The following is an 18,215-nucleotide window of genomic DNA, read 5'->3' on the forward strand; positions in this document are numbered from 1 at the left end:
AAAAAATATCATAGGGCAATTATCTGAGGCAATTACCATAGCTAAGACAATGAAAAGCAAAATCCACCAGACAGTTGATTATGATCAAAGAAATCATGCAAAAAAGAGAAGGGACATAGAGAAACAAGGGCATACTGACAACAAACCAAAGTGAACTGCAAACACTTAATGGATTTAAAAAAATAAAACAGTCGTTCTGCTCCGTCACTGACAATGGCACTACAAAGATGCCATTTCAACTTGGGAACTTTGCGTCTCCTCAACTGACCACTTAATAAGTTTGCTTTTGAAATTTTACCTTGACTAGCTGTTAATGAGTACTGCTTTTGTCTAAAGGGTTAAACCCTCTACAAGACATTGAGGGATTGGAGTTAAGTCAAGAGGCTGTGGTTTTCAGGCCAGGCTCTGGGCTAAGAAAGACAGTGGGGCTTCCTGGTATGTAGACATTGGGCTGGAGCCAGGTTTAGGAGTTTCCTCAGGAAGTTATGTTAAACTTGCTACTGAGAAAAAAATAAATCTCTTTGGCGCAAACTTGTGAAAGAAGATTAGTACCATTATTCTCATTTCAGAGAGGGACCTGAAGCAAAAAGAGATACTCCATGGGACTATCACAGGTAAGTGATACAGGAAGAAATTATCTCTGGTTCTTCTGACTCCCTGTTCAGTGCTTTATCTACCAGACCATGTTATTAAAAGGAAAATAAGACCACTATGAAACCCTTCAAAGTGATGCATGACAGAGAGTAGCACTTTCATGTATTAACATATTTAAGTAGTGTATACAATTTGCATCGTTTCACTTCTGATTTTGCAGAGCTTTATCCAAAATAACTCATACCTATCAGTTACTATGTTTTCAACACTGTTGCACATATACCTCATGACTTTTATAAGAGAGAATGAGGTGTACTAAATTAGGTACCAGTTCCGATAGGAGTTAGAAAGGATTAAAGCATATCCCACACCTGTTTGTATGCAGATTCCATGCTTACATATACAAATAGGTACCTGATAGGTAGGTATATGCATAAACATACACATGTGCACACAAGCAGGCACTCATAAATAATTGCTTGGGTTTATTTATATACGTGAGTTCAAAGATCAGAGTTTAACTTTTGTTTGATCTAATTTCCAAAGAACACTTAAAAATTATTCTTTTTGCCAAATGCTGCATGATCACCACCTTTAAAACAAAGCGCTTTCATGATTTGAAAAATGAATTAACAAAAATGCTAAAAAAGCTGATTACGATTGGTTTAGTATCAGCAGAAAACAAAGGATACATTTATTTCATATCCGAATGAGTTTGTAAAGGAATTCTTAACTACCAATCACACTCTAAGCTCCAATGGAAACACAGTAACGACAAACAAAACATTTTAGGAGTTACCTTGCTGTCTTTTACAACATGCAACCTGATGTTGATCAACTTCTATTTTTGTTTGAAATTTCTCTGAAACAATTTTGTCAATTATATTTGAAAGGAATACAGCAAGTAGTACAGCTCTGGTGAACAAAAGGTAAGTTTTAAGAGTGTCCAAACTACACCTGTGCCTCATGGATGTTGCATTAACAGAGGTAACTATTGGAAAGTACTGTCAGCAAAATGATACAGAATTCCAAACTGAGCTGCATATAATCTTCTTACAAAAAAACATGGTTAAAAATAAAATTCAATTAACTGTATGCACACACAAGATGATTAGCTTTTATTATCAACTAATTATTTTACATGCCTAATAGAAACTCAGAAGTCAAGTCTGTGAAAGAATGAAAATAATTTCTAGCTGAAGGGTAACCAAGATATTTTCCAACCCTAATTTATGTTACAGTATTATAATGTTGGCTTTGGGTGGAGGAAGGCTATTATTAAAAAAGAAAATTCCTCTGCAATTTCTAGTAAGTTTATAACAAAATAACAATCACCTCACTATTGTGTCAATACATGAGGAATTCTAATCAAAACTAGAACGCTAAAGAAAATTATCAAATATTAGTTAGTAATTTTTTTTTTTTCCCCAGTGCATTTCTGGTTTTATTTATGATTACAAGAACATAAGGAATAGAATCAAAATACAGTTCAAGGATGTCCACATTACCATACCAATCATGGTAAGAAACCATTTTTCTCCTAAATTCAGTGAAGTAGCACATCACAAGTGCTTTTGAAGATAGCAAAACAGTTTTAGCTAAATGAAATAGCAACAGTAGTGATAAAGATGTTCTATTCCAGGATAAGCATGTGTCTATTATACAACTATTTATAAGCTTGAAAAGTAAAAGCTGTGTTGAGTACCCTGCAGTGTACTTGGAAATGTATTTGCTCTGGGAAGCACATGTAATATTTTCAGCTATTATAGTAATTTTTCAGTGAACCCACTTACCTTTAAAAGCTGATATTTTATAATTATGCTGGATAGCAGCCACCATGTCCTTCCAGAAGTCATATTTTTTCTGACCATCATGCTGTAAGTGTCAAAAGGAACCTAGTCATTATATCAGGTATCAGCTATTTTGAGCTTTCATATTGAAACAGTGACAGCAACGCCATTAATAAACAAAAGCATTTGGAGTAAAACGGTCTTAGGCAGTAGGATTTGGGACATCAGGACTCGATAGTACCCAGCTTAACTTTGGGTAACCACAAACACATTATCTCCCTACTCCAGGAGGTTATGGAGGAGGTGGGGGGAGGAAAGGGAAAGGAGATAGAATTCATATTTGTGAGGAACTCCAAAATACTACAGCAAAGCAGGGCATTAGACAGAACAACGACTTAATGAATGAGCCATCCCACTGACATTTGGGAAAAAGAAGTCCCTAGAGCTACAGATACTGTACTTAATTAGCAGGCTGACATTATCTGCAGCCTGGCACTAATATCACCTTCCACCCTCAGAACTGGCAAACCCCTTCACTATAATTTAGAGGTAATGCCCTCCTGCCAACAACTCCACCCAAACACCGTATAAAACATTCATCCAGAAGCCAGGCTGAGTGGCACGGCATTGCATTGTACTCCGGAGACTGCCAAACCCCAGCTCTGGCAGAAGGACAGGGGAAGGCGATCTGTGCTTGGGAACAGGCTCTCGCCGTTCCTAGAAAGCTGCCCGGGCACAGAGCTGCTCCAGCTGACCTCAACCACCCTTTCAGCATCTCGCCAAGGGAGAGGAAAAGCTTCTCAACCAGCTGAGCCCCACAGCACTCTCAAACTTCACAAATTTTAGGAATGCTGAATTCGACAGATGCAATTCCAGAGCAGAAGATCAGCCACGGAGCCTGTAAGAGGTGCTCAGAGTTACCCGGCTGTAGTAAAGCAGGTGGTACAGTCTCTGAGTTTGTATGCCTTGGAAAGTATCTTTGTAGTGTTGTTACAGGCCTTCCACACCTACTTTAGGATAAATTTCAAGGCAACTGTTTAATGGATTTCACAGCATTGCCACCCTGTGTGTCCTGACCACTGCACTGATACCTGAGTGATGACCCATTTTGTAAGCACAAAGCATTTTACGGAGAGGGAAACATTCAGAAACTAAAAAAAAAAAAACAAAAAAAACCACCAAAACCCCAAACAAAACAACCAAAAAAACCTTTAACATCACCAGCCAAAAATATGTAGTTTATATGTACTGAAGTAAACTGTTACATCAGGCCTAATCTGCCATGGAGGCTTCCAGAGGAATGGTCCGCCCTTAATTTCACAACTAGCAAGTCACACAAGCAAGGCCTTTTGTGCATGACTGACGAGCTCTACGGCAGTCTGCTTATCATCCACCAGCGCTGCAGGTTAAGAGCAGGAAAGATACGATGCTGTGGCTTTCAAGTGGGTTTTTTTTTTAATCCATTCCTATAGCAAACTGCCACAGAACTACATAAAAGAACTAATAAAGACAAAAGGTTTCATATATGTCAAACTTCAGTTAGCTGCTAACCAAGGTCATTATTCAAAGCCATGTTCAGGAGATGCTGGGGAGCACCTATGTGTCTAGTGGCCACGGCACTAGCCTACACTAACTTTAACCTTGAGACAGACAGATTCAACTGTCTGCTCCCCTCATACTCCACGTGGCTGACTTGCTCCTTAGTTTGGTGTTTTGGGGTGTTTTTTTTTTTTTTTTTTTTTTTTCTTTGTTTCTTTTCAAAAATCAGTGCAATGAGCTAACAGTTCTTCAGAGTGCTGTTTTGAGGACAGATGGGTACTCATTTAAAAGCGGGTACACTTCCTTCACAACAGTTGACCTCAGGGAAGAGTGAACTCAGTCAAACTAATTCCTTGCAAATCCACAGCTGTTGCATATGAGACTTAAAAGAAAAGACCAATTCCCAGAAAGCAAAGAGAAAACTGTGTGCATGCCCATGCAGTCCACCATGATTTTGGTGTGATTATCAAATGTGATTTCGTTAGCTGAACTATCAAAGTGGTATTTTGTGTAGCTTTTCAATGTGAAGATCCAAAACACTGAGAAGCTCCTCTGCTTTGTCTGAAAGCACGTAAGAGTTCTGGCTCTGAACACAGCAAAAGCAGATTCATTTTTAACAGTGTAGAGCAGTCCAGCATCCAACTCATGTCTAAACCCATTCTGAATCCAAACCTAGCAGTTCTCCCATCTGTTTCCAGCAGCAAGCTTTCCTGATCCTAGAATGTTGTCTGGAAATGGTAAGAAAATAGCCCTTACTAAACAGGCTCCCAGAACAGGAAAAAGCAGCCTCCACCTCCTTTTAGAAATGTGGAAGAAGAAACTGTGACTGTTTTTAACTGTCAGGATGCAGCATTCTGCAGGCACGAGTGCTGGAGAGGCCTACCACCTCCTGCCTTGCATCCATCTCACCTGTCTGATGCTAACCTTCCAGGGAATAACTGTAGCCCTCTTGTTGAAACTGGGCCAACATCCAGTAAAATATTCAAGAACTGCTAGCTGATAGAGAGGGTGCATGACCCACTTCTGGTAGCTCTCTGGAGAAATGGCACAGGTTTAGTTCTTTCTGGCTGAAGACAGCACTGATCCAGGGTCAGTGCTTCAGCTTGTGAACTAGTAACTGAACGTGAAAGCTTATTACACACGTGCTATGACATGCTTTCTCTCTCAATAAGCAGGTGATTTGTGCCAAGTCTAAATTAAATATAAAATAAAGTAATACAATACAGGTGTTACATCTGAGACAGGGTTGTAAGCCATGAACAGCTTAGAGGAAGGAGATTAATCACAAAATTAAGAGTGTTGTGGTGCACCTGTCCTCAGTGCTTCCCGATAAGCTAGCTTTAGCTAACTCTTCATGCAGCACTTGGACTTAGCCAGCAATCTACTCAGCATGCTATTTTGGAGTGGAGGCTAAAGCATCAATTCAGCTGATACCCAAAGGAATCCCAGCTACCCATCTCACAGCTCTGAATTTCAGTCTGCAAAGTTTAGTATTGGCAATTTTCAGTGCTGCAGCGCTTTGGTACCTTTAAGATTACATCAGTACTCTTTTGACACGAATATACTTACTGTATGAGAAGAACCCTCTCCCACCCCCAGCTGCATACAAGTTAAGATTCAAGCCTTCTTTAACACCACCAAATCAACTAGCATCAAACTTCAAAGGTCGGATGGATTTAGGACATTCTATCTATCTAAAAATCACTGAAAAAGGTTCAAGCAACTGTATTTTCCACCTTGAGAATTTAACTTACTGTTTCGCAGAGAAAAAAAAAGGATACTATTCTAGAGGTGTATTTACATCTGTGTACATAGATCAATATATTTAAGACAAAAACAAATTTTAAAAAGGGTGGCATGAAGCTTTCAACTCATTAACACCTAGCAAATTAGCAAACCATGTTACTCAGAAGACTTGCATTAGATTTAATTCAAGTATCATCAAGTATAATTAACGGAGATTTTAAGAGCTATATTCTACCTATCACAGCGTAAACTTGAAAAAAAAAAATGATAGTGCATTTCTATTCGTATCCTAGTTATTTGTGCCCTCTGGTGGAAGTACATTTATTTTGAACATGCCATGTAGCTCACAATTATCTTCAGAGACAGCTTTAATACACAAAGTCCAACATGAAAAATTCCAAACAAGAAAAAAGCTAAAGACTTTGATGTTGTTCAATATGCTATTTGTATGCTTTTAATAATGCATGCAAGAAGTGTAGTGGGGGAAGAGGAAGATAATGCAATACATAGTTTCAAACCAGTTCTTACCTGATCTAAGCTGTCCACAACCCTTGCACACAAGAGAGCTCCTGGCAGGTCAAAATAATTATCATACAAATAGTATTTAGCTGGAAAAAAATAATAAAAAAATTCTACTTTTTTTTTAATCCATATTGTATGCTTTAATCACAAATAAAAAAATACATTTAAATAATAATATAAGCTCCTATTTGGATTTTACTGGTAATATGCATTATCTGCTTCCCAATCTTTGTCAGCCTTCATTCCTACTTCTGATCCACATAATTGGCAACTGAAAGTTGTTCACTGGTATCAAGGCAGTAATATTTTGTAAATACATTTCAAGGTTCTAAAAGTTAAGGTGGAAGAGATGGGGAAGAACCATGAGTTTTAAGAGTCGGGACAGTATCATTCAACTCTTCCAAAATATCTATTTCCCTAGCAGTGGAAACACAAAGAAAGGGTTTGAGAAGTTGTTTCAGAAATATTTGGACAGGTCTTACACATAGTCTTGTCCTTTGCACACACATGCTGCAAACAGTACCTTAGCCCAAGGGGAAGCATGCCCACATTATTACATGAACCTGCAAAACAGAACTAAGTCAGGAGGGTGCAAATGTCCCCCCAGACTGAGGTCCGTTCAACAACTCTTTCCTACAAGTGAAATTTTAACCAGTGATTTTTTTTTTTTTTTTTTGTATTCATGATCTTGTCTGTGCCGTCTCTTAGGTATATTAAAGAACAAGTAGGCAAAACAGGGACCAACATTCACAAGGGAGACCAAGTGCACTTTTCAATAATAAGAAAGGCACATTTGCTGTATGACCAAAGGAAACCTTTCTCTTCTACCCTGTTGCAAAAGATCACCTGCAGTTTAGAATAAGCATCACAAACAAGTCTATGTCAGCAAAACTCAAGGAAAATATCTCTATTACATTGGATGATGCAACTTAACTGAGCACTTTATGTGTATTACTCACAATCGCCAAGATCAAATGGAGAGGAAGCACAGAGCAAGAACACAAACCTAGCCACAGTGCCCTCAAAGCGACTCCCATCTTAAACGCAAGAAACTTCAATTGCAGAAGTTTTGTTTCCAGACCCGCTCTGTTCTTTGCACCTGCACCTAGGCCTCTAGTAACAGCACTGACAGCAATGAGTCAACAATTAAGAAAAAATTAAGATTTGCCAAATACACCCTAAACGAGATAGGCTAGTAATCTCAGTCTACTTCATCAAGGCACAATGTGCCCATCTCTATAACCAAAACACTTCTATAATGTCAGCTCATTTGTCTCATTAGTGACCTAAATTTAAGTTGAACTCTAGTACTAGAAGTTGGAAAGAAAACCCCAACAACTCTTCCCCAAAACATTTACCTATTCCAGTAATTGTCAGCTCAAGTATTTTTAAATATTTCTGGTAAGAACTAATGGTACGAGGCACTGAAGGGATCAGAGCAATTTCAAAGAAGAGGACATGCTAAGTTATAGCTACCTGAGCGGGAAACCATTCCACTGACTGTATTAAAATGCTTCCACTCCCTCCTTCCATATGTCTCCAGGATCTCTTCGGATGTCATGCTCTTTGTACCATGGGTTGCCCTATTTGTGCATTAAGTTATTTAAAAAAAGGGGAAAAAAAAAAGTTTGAAAACAGCCAAACCACTCCTTGTGCAAAGTAATGCATTGCAACTGAATACTGAGGTGCATGCAAGTTGATCAAAAGTAACTCTTTTTATAACTTAGAAGTTTCCCATGGCCTAAGCTTTTATCATATACATTACAGTCCTCAATAAAGGCCTTACTACACTACAGTTTGGTTGGCTGGGAGCACAGCTGCTGTGCCTCACCTGCTAACACAATCACTCTATCGCTTGAATGTTCCCAATTGTGTGAGGACACTCGCTATACTTAAACTATCAATATACACTGCACAATAAAACACAGTGCAGAAAGCCTATACATCATTCTGAAACCTGGTAACATTCACAGAATGCAGGGCAGAACTATGGAAAAAGTGCTAGTTTGAGCCCTGCAAGCAGCTGTGTCATACAGAAGTGTGCACAAGCCTTTTTAGGAATTAAAAATCAACTAGTTTGATCACCAAACTGGGCCCCAAAAGAACACAGACTCCAGTTTTGAAGCAAATGCAGGTAATGCTAGAAGTAATCCTGTACTACTCCTCCCTTTAATGCGGTATACCCTCTAGTCTTGAATTCTGCATTTTGTACTCCGAAATTCATGGTACTAAACGAATTTCAGGATACACAGCAGAGACTCACAGGTATTTCTTCCCTTCTTTCAATGAGATCTGATTTTCTCTAGCATCTTCAAGCTCCTTCTCCCACATGCTATCAGAAAAAAAACAGTAGAGTCTATCTTGCGTACTAAGTCAAACAGATTTTCATTTTTTGTCCAAAAAATAAGTGGGAAATGGGACTGGGATTGATATCCTTTAGGTATATTTACTTTTCAGATTTGCAATTCAAAATAGCAGTCTTCTATGTTTAAAAAAAGGAGGGAAAGAGGAACTAAGAATGTACTGAAATGATGACTGCAGGCAAAATATAGCTTTTAAGAGGAAAATAACCCAGAAATTTGAAAGAGAATGTGTCAGTTTCTGTGTTAAATTTACCTCAGGCTATTTAAATTACACATTGTAAGCCTGCAGAATTTTGAACATGTATGGTACAAAGATAATAGTGCTCCCATCATTAGCATTAGTCATTAGCACTGACTCTGAGTCAGGTTACTCATAATCCAAAGAAAAACCTTACCCCGGATCCTAGCAGAACTGGACAAAGAGTGCATTGGTAGCCACTGAAAATGTGAATTTACTTTCAGGATCAGTATACCCCCAGAGTCTTAGATGTTTACTAAAAATGATACATTCTTTACTAGCAGCTAACATGGAAATATTACGAAAAGAATGCATATGTAACATTAAGAGAAACTGAGTGTCACACTACCAAAGAGTATTTAAACTTTTACATCCAGTTAACGAATGTATGCCAAAATTAGTATTTTAAATATTTAATAAAACTGAGAGATGGCTTTCAGAAAGAGGTTAAAATTTTGGTGTTCATTTAACAATATAAACTTATTGTCAATATTACCTTAAAACCGTTCCATCTTCTGCAAGTTTCAGGAAGTCTCCTTCTTCAATATCCAACACCAAGCCTTTGCAACTAAGAATAATTTTATTTTAAGGAAGAAACAAACAATTAATGCTTTCAGAGGAATGCCTTGTTATATATCAGTGAAATGCAGTTACAGACGCTATACAATGATGCTACACAAAAACAACGAAGTCACAACCCTTCAAATACTTCCATGTTTGAACAATGCTCTATATGTGCAAATACATATTACTACAATGAGGACCGGATTTCACTTACATAGCAAATTCCTACTAAATAAATCCAGTTCCATTGTTCAGTGAGTTCAGTGACTGTTCATATAGATAAGGTTAAAGGATTAAGGTCCAAACATATACAACTAAGAAATGTGATATTTAAGCCACTTCTATTAAAGAAATGTATCTTTTTCTTAGTGGCAACTCCCCTACTTATTATTACTAGACTGATAACAGCAATTATTAAGGGAGAGAGGGGTAGAACATCATTCTAAATGAGGCAACTCAATATCCAAGCAACACATGAAGCAGAAGCATTGCCATGCTAGCCAGCACTACAAAGGTGAAGAGTTGACAGCGTAGGACAGATACCCAACAAGAGTTCCTAACTCTCCTAGTAAATCTGTACCTTTCAGATAATTTTTCAAACAACCTAAGCAAACGTAAATTCAACTCATTCAGAGTTCAGTGGCTAGAATAATAATGAATAAATGAGACTGAAAAAGTAATGGCACCTTCACCCTCTGTTATAAGGTACCCAAAGGAAAGAAGATATGCCATGAAGGCTGCAAGCAGACCCCAGCCTTTCACAAATGACACCTGGGTGAGTAGCACCAACACACAGCTACCAGCACTGTGGGCTTGTAGGTCCATGTTAATGAACCTCCGGCTCCAATAAGGGACCGAGGCAGAGATATCTAGTTCTTAAAGGATTTCATGCACCAGAGGCCTCAAAATATGAGAAATACAGATACATTGCTTGTCTCATGAAAGTTGAAATTGATCCCTTCGGAAACCATCTAATCAAATACTGAATTGTAAAAACAACTGATCAAAAGCATTACACAATAATGCATACATTACTTAAAAAAGCCCCTGTGTTACTCCTAAAAAATTTAGTGATTACCAGGCCTTCAAGCCCCCACCCCCGTGGCCTAGATAGGGCCAACCTATTAAAGTTGGAAGATCGGAGATTCACATTCAAGCTCCTGCTCAGAGGCCACTGAGCTCAGAGCAGGAACTTGCATTTCAGTCTTTTGCGTCACAGGTTGGTGGCTGACCTGCCACCCAAGGGCCACCTCCTGGCATGTCACCTTTCCTCAGAAGGCTGTTGGGATTATTCTGCCTTGCACAAACAAATCCACATCTGTCGAGATAAAAATGACTAAATTCTGATGGTTACTGGATTTACCAGTTGCATTGAAGGTAGAAGACAAAGGAGATACATACAAAAAGAGTAAGGTAGACTAAAAAGCTTGTATCTAGACAGAAGCACAGACAAAGCAAGCTTGGATGCTCAGTTCTCTTCAAAATACCACGTTAGAGGTATCTCATGACAAATACTTGTTCGAAAGAGTATTTAAAACTGCAATTTTGGATTTAACTATTGGGCTTGACAATCATAACAACAATCGCCTAATAAGAGCAGCTGTTTTCCAAGCTTTGTAAAAGTTAGAGCATAAAGGAAGTTATTTTCAACGTACTCACCAGAAGTCTAAGTTGTCTGGAGCTAGAGTCAGCAAGTCTTTGTCATAACCCTTCTCCGTTACCAGATACTGGGCAAAACTATCATATATTAGCTACAAATGAAAAAATACATGCGTTAACTATATTGATTAAGTGAGACGAAAGATACTGCTTCCCTGGCAAGTGGCGAGATGCAATTGTTAGCGCCTCCTAAGCGAAATGAAACCAGGGAGCTAAGGGTCCCGTCCCACTGTCTCCACTACTGGGAAATAGTGCCCAAGGTTATTTCTCTCACGGCTGGAAAACAGCTCAAGATGCTCACACAACAGTTCTGATGCAGTGTGTCCAGCATAACCAAGTTTACAGCATTCTACCTCATTGCCCCTGTGCTTCATGACTGTTGGGAAACCAAGGTGGCAAGTACTTAAGACTAGTCACTACTTCCCCCTCCCCAACCTTTTTTTGTTTTTTAATTTTAAACATCATGGTTACCAAGGCTCAATAAACAGCTTCCAAACCAATAAACAACCACCATCAGGGGCCATTTTAAAAGTATTCAAAGGAACATGTTTTGAAGGAAACAGGCAACTACTAAGTAAATTTTTACTACTTCTAAGTTCAGAAAGAACACTGTTAAAGCCGGGTACAAGAGTCAGCAATTATTAATGTAATGTGCTGGTAAAGTTGTACAAGAGCAGCCACGTAGATGCTGCCAGGTCCTTAAGGCCCATCCAAAAATAGTAATCGCTCCCTTTTTGTCATGGTTCTTTCATTAAAGCTGTTCCCTGGCCTTTTTTTTTAATTACAAAAGCTGCTCTTGGAATGAATATGAATGTCTGAGAAAGACTAATATGAAGGCCAACACTGAAAGAGCGAGAACTAACTGCCTCCTCAGCTGTGCCTGTCAGCCTTTAAAAGTATTTTTTATTTCCTACAGACAAGAAGGCATGCAACGGGCGTGTGTCAGTCAGTCTATGTGCTGTGAGAAGATGAAGAGTAAACTAAGTTTAGTGAAAGTTTTCATTTTTGTCTCCATTTTGTTAACTGGGAATTTTTTGGTTTGTGGTTTGTTGTTTATTTTAAACTCTTTTAGTTATCAATTGTCTAAAGTTTGCCTTCATTGGACAAAATTCTTATCAGGAAGAATGTGCCTGTGTAAGATGTAACACGTGTGGCATAACAGAAAGAACATGGAAGGTAAGCCTATAGTTTCCAGCGGGAACTTCAGAGGACATACAGTTTATAACTTGCTACTGTTGAACCCTCTTTTGTAAGGAAGATGCCTCTCTACAGAAAGTCACTCACAGCTAAAGGAAGCAATGCAATTTTTCAACGCAGGACGCACTGAACCGTGCCTATTTATAAACGGAACACTCATAAACATCCATTTCTATCCCAAATTCATAAGTATCTTGCAATGCGTGTAGGAGTCCCACGCAGCGCAAAACGTACTGTAGGTGGACGGAGGCAAAAAAAAGGGGAGAGGGGGACACCCTGAGCATCTGCGACACAAGATAGCTCCGCGGCAAAGCCCTGACAAAGAAGGACGAGTCAATGAAAGATTAGTAGGAAGCTTCAAATGCGCCAGTGGGGGGGAAAAAAAAAAAAAAAAAAGTGCCAAGGGCGGGAAGGGACAGCACATGGCAGCGGTCCCCCGCCGTAAGGGACAGGAGGACTAGGGCAGCGATGCCGAGCGCCTTTAAGCTCGGCGTTTTATTTTAAGCACCCGTAAGTTTGCAAAGGTCGCCTGTCGAAAGTGCTGCGGACTTTCAGCTCTGTCCGCGGCATCTCTAGATTTGCCTGGGGGCGAGGGGGGGGGGGGGGGGGGGGGGAGGAAGGCTCTACCTTTTCCTCAGCGCCGCTACAGTTGGGAGAGCTCTCAAGAAGCACCATTTGCAAAAGGAAGACGGAGACATGGCTGTCCCCTTGGCTCGGGCAGAGGCCTGCTGGGGAAGCGGCCGGCGAGACAGGCACTTGCGTTTCCCTTCGCTTTTTAGGTTTCTCCACAGGGGACCTCAGCCGGCAGGCTCGGGGGTCCCGGCCCCCAGACACCGCCCCCCCCCGGGACCGGCCGCCCCGCTCTCTCCGCCACTTTCCCATTCGCTTGGGCAGCCGGCGGGCGAGCGGGGCGGAGCGGAGGGGCCCCGGCCCGCGGCTCCCAGGCCGTGCCGTACCGTACCGCACCGCACCGTACCGTGCCGTGCCGCCCCGGCCCGCACTCACCCGTGCGCTCTGCGGGAGGTGGTAGCGGCAGAGCGTGTGGTCCAGGTCGAAGCCCATCACGTCGCAGTCAGCCAGGGAAAAGTGCTGCTGCATCGCCAAGCCGCCGCCGCGGGGAGGCGGGCGGAGGCGGAGGAGGAGGAGAAGAGGAGGAGGAGGAGGAGGAAGGGGCGCGGGCGGTGCTTCCTGCGGCGCCACCGGAGCCGCCCCCCCCGGCCCGCCCCGCCCCGGCGGGGCCGCCCTCACCTGAGCGGGGTGTGGGGACGCCCCCGAGGCCGGGCCCGGGGATCGGGGCGAGCACTTGTGGGGGGGGGAATGTGTGTGTCCCCCCGCCGCCGAAGGGGCCGTCGCTTCCAGGGAAGCCGGGCGGGCGGGCGAGCCCCCGGCCGTACAACCGGCGTGTGCTTAATTAAAGCGCTCGGGTTTAAAACGTAACGTTTCCCGCCGAGGCGTTGAGTGCTTGGGAGCAGGCGCGGAAACGGAGGGTCCAGCCCCGGCTGGAGGTCATCGGGGGTGCGAGTCGTGAGGAGGGTGTTTGGGCGAGAGCCGGTGAGCGGGGCGCGGGTGGGAGGGGAAGAACGAGTTGGGCCTTGGTTCGGTGAGGGCGGCCGGCCCGTGCCCACCGAGGGGGCCCTGCTGGGGAGGGTCGTCCTCCGTGGGTGGGCGAACACCACCACTGCTTCCTTACCAGAGTGGCCGTGGGGTATAGGCGACGCTGTGAAGTAAGCGACGCTGTCCGCACAGAGCTGTCAAAAACCCCGAACCCCAGAGGTAACCTTTTAATTTCTTGACAGCTTTGGTAATCAAAAAAAAGAATAGCGTTACGAACAGTACGGTCTGCCTCTAGATAACGTAATCAAACGGGTACTTTGATAGCTACCTGCCCATCGAATATCGCCAGAGCACGATTAGAAAGAAAGCGTGGTCTGGAAAGAAGTACTGTGTTTAGAGAAAACTGAACAGATGAGAGGTGCATTGACTTAATTCCGTTCTCTGTGGTTGAATATAGTGTCTAGTTGAGGCCAGATTCAGGATGCTTAAATGGCTGGGCTTGACAGCCTCGTTTGCAGGTCCTCCTCATTCCTCTGCAATTGTTTTCCTTCTGTAGGCCAATGACACCACCAAAACTTCGTTTTGATTCACGAAAGATGAAAAAGTCTAGTTCGATTACTCTGCAAATAAATCTCTTCTTTTAAAATTCTTATATGGCTATAAATAGAATAATATAAAAAGTATTTGAACTGAGAGCAATTGCTATGAAACTTTTAATGCAAGTCATCTTTTCCAGCGTTGCCTTCCTGTGCACAGCTGTAAGTGTTGTGCTTTGCAGGTGGCAAAGTTGGGGCGTATAACTGTAGCAGCAGTGCACAGCAGCAGTTTTGATTATATGAAAATAATTGTGTTTTGATTATATCAAATTATGATTTGATTTTTGCAGGATGGCTCAATGATGATTTGGTATTCCAGAGTGAAAAGCTTTTGGAAATACACTCAAATAGTTGAATGAGATACAATCTACTTACCTATTAAAATTCAGTTTGCTTTGCTCAGGTAGACACAGATGAGAGAAATTTAAAAAACACGACCTATCACACATGTTTAAAAATTCCACAGGCAAGTTCAGCATCAGATTAGAAAGTGGGCTAGACAGGAAAATACATGGAAATCAGGAATAAAATTCACTAATGCTAACAGTAGGACAGGATGAGCACTTAAGATGTCAGAACAAGAAAGAAATGGATTGCACGATTTTACCTCAGACCGTTGTACAGCAGCTTCTTTCAAAGGTTCTCAGTATCTCACACAGACATTAATATACTTTCTAATGCTGATGTGTATGTATATATATGCACACCATACATTATATATACATTGTATATTATATACACACCATACATTAGATATACACACACCATAAATTACATATACATGATGATACATACACATGGTTTAGATATATGGTAAATAAATAAATATAGGCATATATGCTTAAATATATCCAAATTAACAGGTGTGAAACCTGAGCATGCAGAAAGATACATCCAGGATCTCACACACAACAGGGTCCATAACTATCAAGGTGAGGCAGTGGCCTGGGAACTCAGAGCACAAGACAATTTACCTTCCTTAAACTGCTCACTTTAGGAAACATGGAGCAAACTCCTGCCCTGCTGAAGTCAATGGCCACAATTTTGGTTGACTTAAGTAGGTCCAAGAAGTCAATGGCCACAATTTTGGTTGACTGAAGTAGGTCCAAGAGTTCACCCACAGGTGCTGTTTCACACTATCCTCACATACTTAAGGTTGATCTGACTTGCAGATTATATCGGCACAGCTCTCTTATTCCAGAATGACTTTTTTTTTTCCAAAAGGACTCATGTAGCTTCCAAAATTTTGTATTTTAAATTTGTAACTTTGCTTGCTATGCCTGTGAAACATTTTATACAAAAACTCACCACAAACACAACTTTAGTATTGAAACATCTGGACAGATATACAAAAATCATGTATATATTCATTGATAGAACTATAGGATGGTTTGTGTTGGAAGGGACCTTTAAAGATCATCTAGTACAACCCTCTGGTCACTGCATTCACTGTCAACTGAATGTAATCTTGAACATCCAGATTTTGTGAATGCTGCACGATTATATTGGCAGTAACGACAAGCTATCTTAGAATTTACAACACAAAAGTACTAATCATATTTAATCTTAAACCACTTTGTGTGAGGAACAATACTCACCAATGGAGAGATTCAGCAAGTTAAATTTCAGGTACACGAAGCTGAAGATTAAATTGGAAGTATGACAACAGAAATAGAAAATGTTGATGAAGAGAATCGGTTTTCAGTTCTGGGAAAAGAGAAGATAAACGACAGAATATCACCTTCATTTTCAGTATTTGCAGCACAAACCTGGTAACAGGAAAGTCTTGGGAGTTTACTTTCAGCACACAACCCCCAAACTTTGTTTCTTTTACTTTTGTCTTAAAAGTGTTGCTTTGATTCTCAGTTTCTTCCTTCCAGATGAATCCTTTAGACATACTGACATCCCACGCTAGGGCCTTCCTCAGAAAGGAGCTGCCTTTAATCAAAATCCTCTGTAACAACTGAACTGCCTTAATGTGTTAACAGTATCGTTTCGGATTACTTTTTCAGCTCTGTCTTTCGAGTTTGATGGCACCATGAGCCACGCAGAGATGTCTGCATAACCGCGGTTGACCTTTTGGGCTACCAGGTCCGAGCTGATAATATTTTAGTTTTCCCCATGGTTAATTTATATGTCACAGTAATTACTTTTGTGTTGTAAATACGTGGTAACAACCCATTGGGAAAAACTGTAAATCCCGTCCTCGCAGGGGAAATCTCTAACTGAAGGAGATAGAATTGCTTGTGGTGTGGCTCCCCTCCTGCGGCAGCAGCATCCCTCAGGTCGGGGCTGCCCGTGGGGAGGTCCCCCCTGCAGCCCCCAGCCCGCAGCCCCCCCGGCCGGTGCTGGTGGTGGTGGGGCTGCCCGCGGGCGCGCAGACCCCTGTGGAGTGGAGCGGGCAGGATGGGGCAGCGGGTGCTGCCCGTGCTCTGCGCCCTTGCGTTTACGACCCGCAGGAAACGTGCGCTGTGTGAGATGGGATGCGACGAAGCCTTTTGTAGACACGCACAGGGGCATTTTGGTCTTTGTCGTGCCTCGCGCCTGCTTTCCTCGCAGAAGGGGCTCCTACCACCGTGTAGCTTTAGAGCTCGAGGGTGTACTGATGTGCCCCGGAGGGCGAAAGGAACGTAACAGAGTGCAGTAGCATACATAAAGGCATGGGAACCATGTCGAAATACCTCGAATAAATCTTAGCTGTCACACAGAAGTTGTAGGCCTCTGAGCAAGGCAGGTTCTCCAGCTCCTCGCTTTCTTTGTCCTTAAGAGGGCAGCATTACGATACATTAGAGCATCCCTCAGAGTTAACTGAATCATCAGCGCCTTAGTCTATTTTACTTTTCTTAAACTTCGTTTTATTCTCCTAAGGCTGTGTAAGTTGACGTTGTCAGTTGTGTTTTGTCCCAGCCATGCAGTTGCAGCCATTTGCCTAATTAAGCAAAGGTTATAAGGGTTTAGTTAAAAAAAGGAAAGGGCCCCTCATATTGCTACGGAAGATTATGCAATAGTGATATCTGGAAGCAGAACAAGAATTTGAACAAACATGAAGCATTTTCATTTTAGACAAGTAACACCTTCTTACACAAAAGTAAGCTCAGAGCATTCTAGATTTTTCCCTGTTTGTTTTTAAAAACAAAGGAAAATAATTTTGGAGTAGAATAAGTCAAACAAAAAAGTGTTGGGGTTTTTTAAAATATTTTACTTTAGCACACTGGTAAGAGCGAAAACCTCAGGTTTGCACTTGGTTTAGCTTTTAGCCCATGAAGTTGTTCAGTGCACAGGTGGAAGAGTGCCTCACAGCACAGCATCCCCATCCTGCACTGGCAGAGTACCTTCATCCCCCCTGAAGCAGGATGCCTGCATTCCCCGCTGAGATGACTCCCTGCTCTTCACAGCGCACACTCCCCATCTGAGAACCCTTTCTTCCATCCCAGACTGACAGGAGGATGGAGCCCACATCTCAGGGTCACCCAGCCAGCCCAGCTCAGGGGGGTCTGCATACGTGTCTCCTGAGAGCCCCCCTTATCCTCCCCACAGCCTGGGGTAGCCCCCAGACAAACACTGCGGTTGCTCTAACTTCTCCCCCATCTCAGGCAGACCCCATGTATTAGCCCTTTTGGTGCTGCCACAGCACACAACCACCCTTAACAATTCCTGAAAAGCCACCACACATCTCCCATCCTACAGTCAGTTCCTGACAGTGCACCACTACCCTTCTGCTTCCTCTCTTATGCATGGATCAATAATCAGATTCAAATACAGTGCGGTTGTTTTGGCATAACGATGCTGTACGTATTGAAGTCATAGGGCCTAGGGAGCGTAAAGCTAGCTTTGTTGCTGACCCCTCAATCAC

At 42.0% G+C, this 18,215-nt stretch overlaps 1 protein-coding gene across 1 annotated transcript in view; it reads right to left on the reverse strand.

The window, feature by feature from the left end:
- NT5DC1 (5'-nucleotidase domain containing 1) overlaps positions 1 to 13,348 on the reverse strand; it is a 151,682-nt gene extending 138,334 nt beyond the window's left edge. The window contains exons 1-6 of the mRNA XM_075046768.1: positions 13,218 to 13,348; positions 11,016 to 11,107; positions 9,289 to 9,360; positions 7,668 to 7,774; positions 6,198 to 6,277; positions 2,388 to 2,469 (exon numbers count right to left, since the gene is read on the reverse strand). Coding sequence (XP_074902869.1) covers positions 2,388 to 2,469; positions 6,198 to 6,277; positions 7,668 to 7,774; positions 9,289 to 9,360; positions 11,016 to 11,107; positions 13,218 to 13,310 — 526 coding nt within the window. The 5' untranslated portion in view covers positions 13,311 to 13,348. The remainder of the gene's footprint in view (positions 1 to 2,387; positions 2,470 to 6,197; positions 6,278 to 7,667; positions 7,775 to 9,288; positions 9,361 to 11,015; positions 11,108 to 13,217) is intronic.
- Between the last annotated feature and the right edge of the window lie 4,867 nt (positions 13,349 to 18,215).

This window comes from Buteo buteo, chromosome 15 (assembly GCF_964188355.1).
Source record: "Buteo buteo chromosome 15, bButBut1.hap1.1, whole genome shotgun sequence".
Lineage (NCBI taxonomy): Eukaryota > Metazoa > Chordata > Aves > Accipitriformes > Accipitridae > Buteo > Buteo buteo.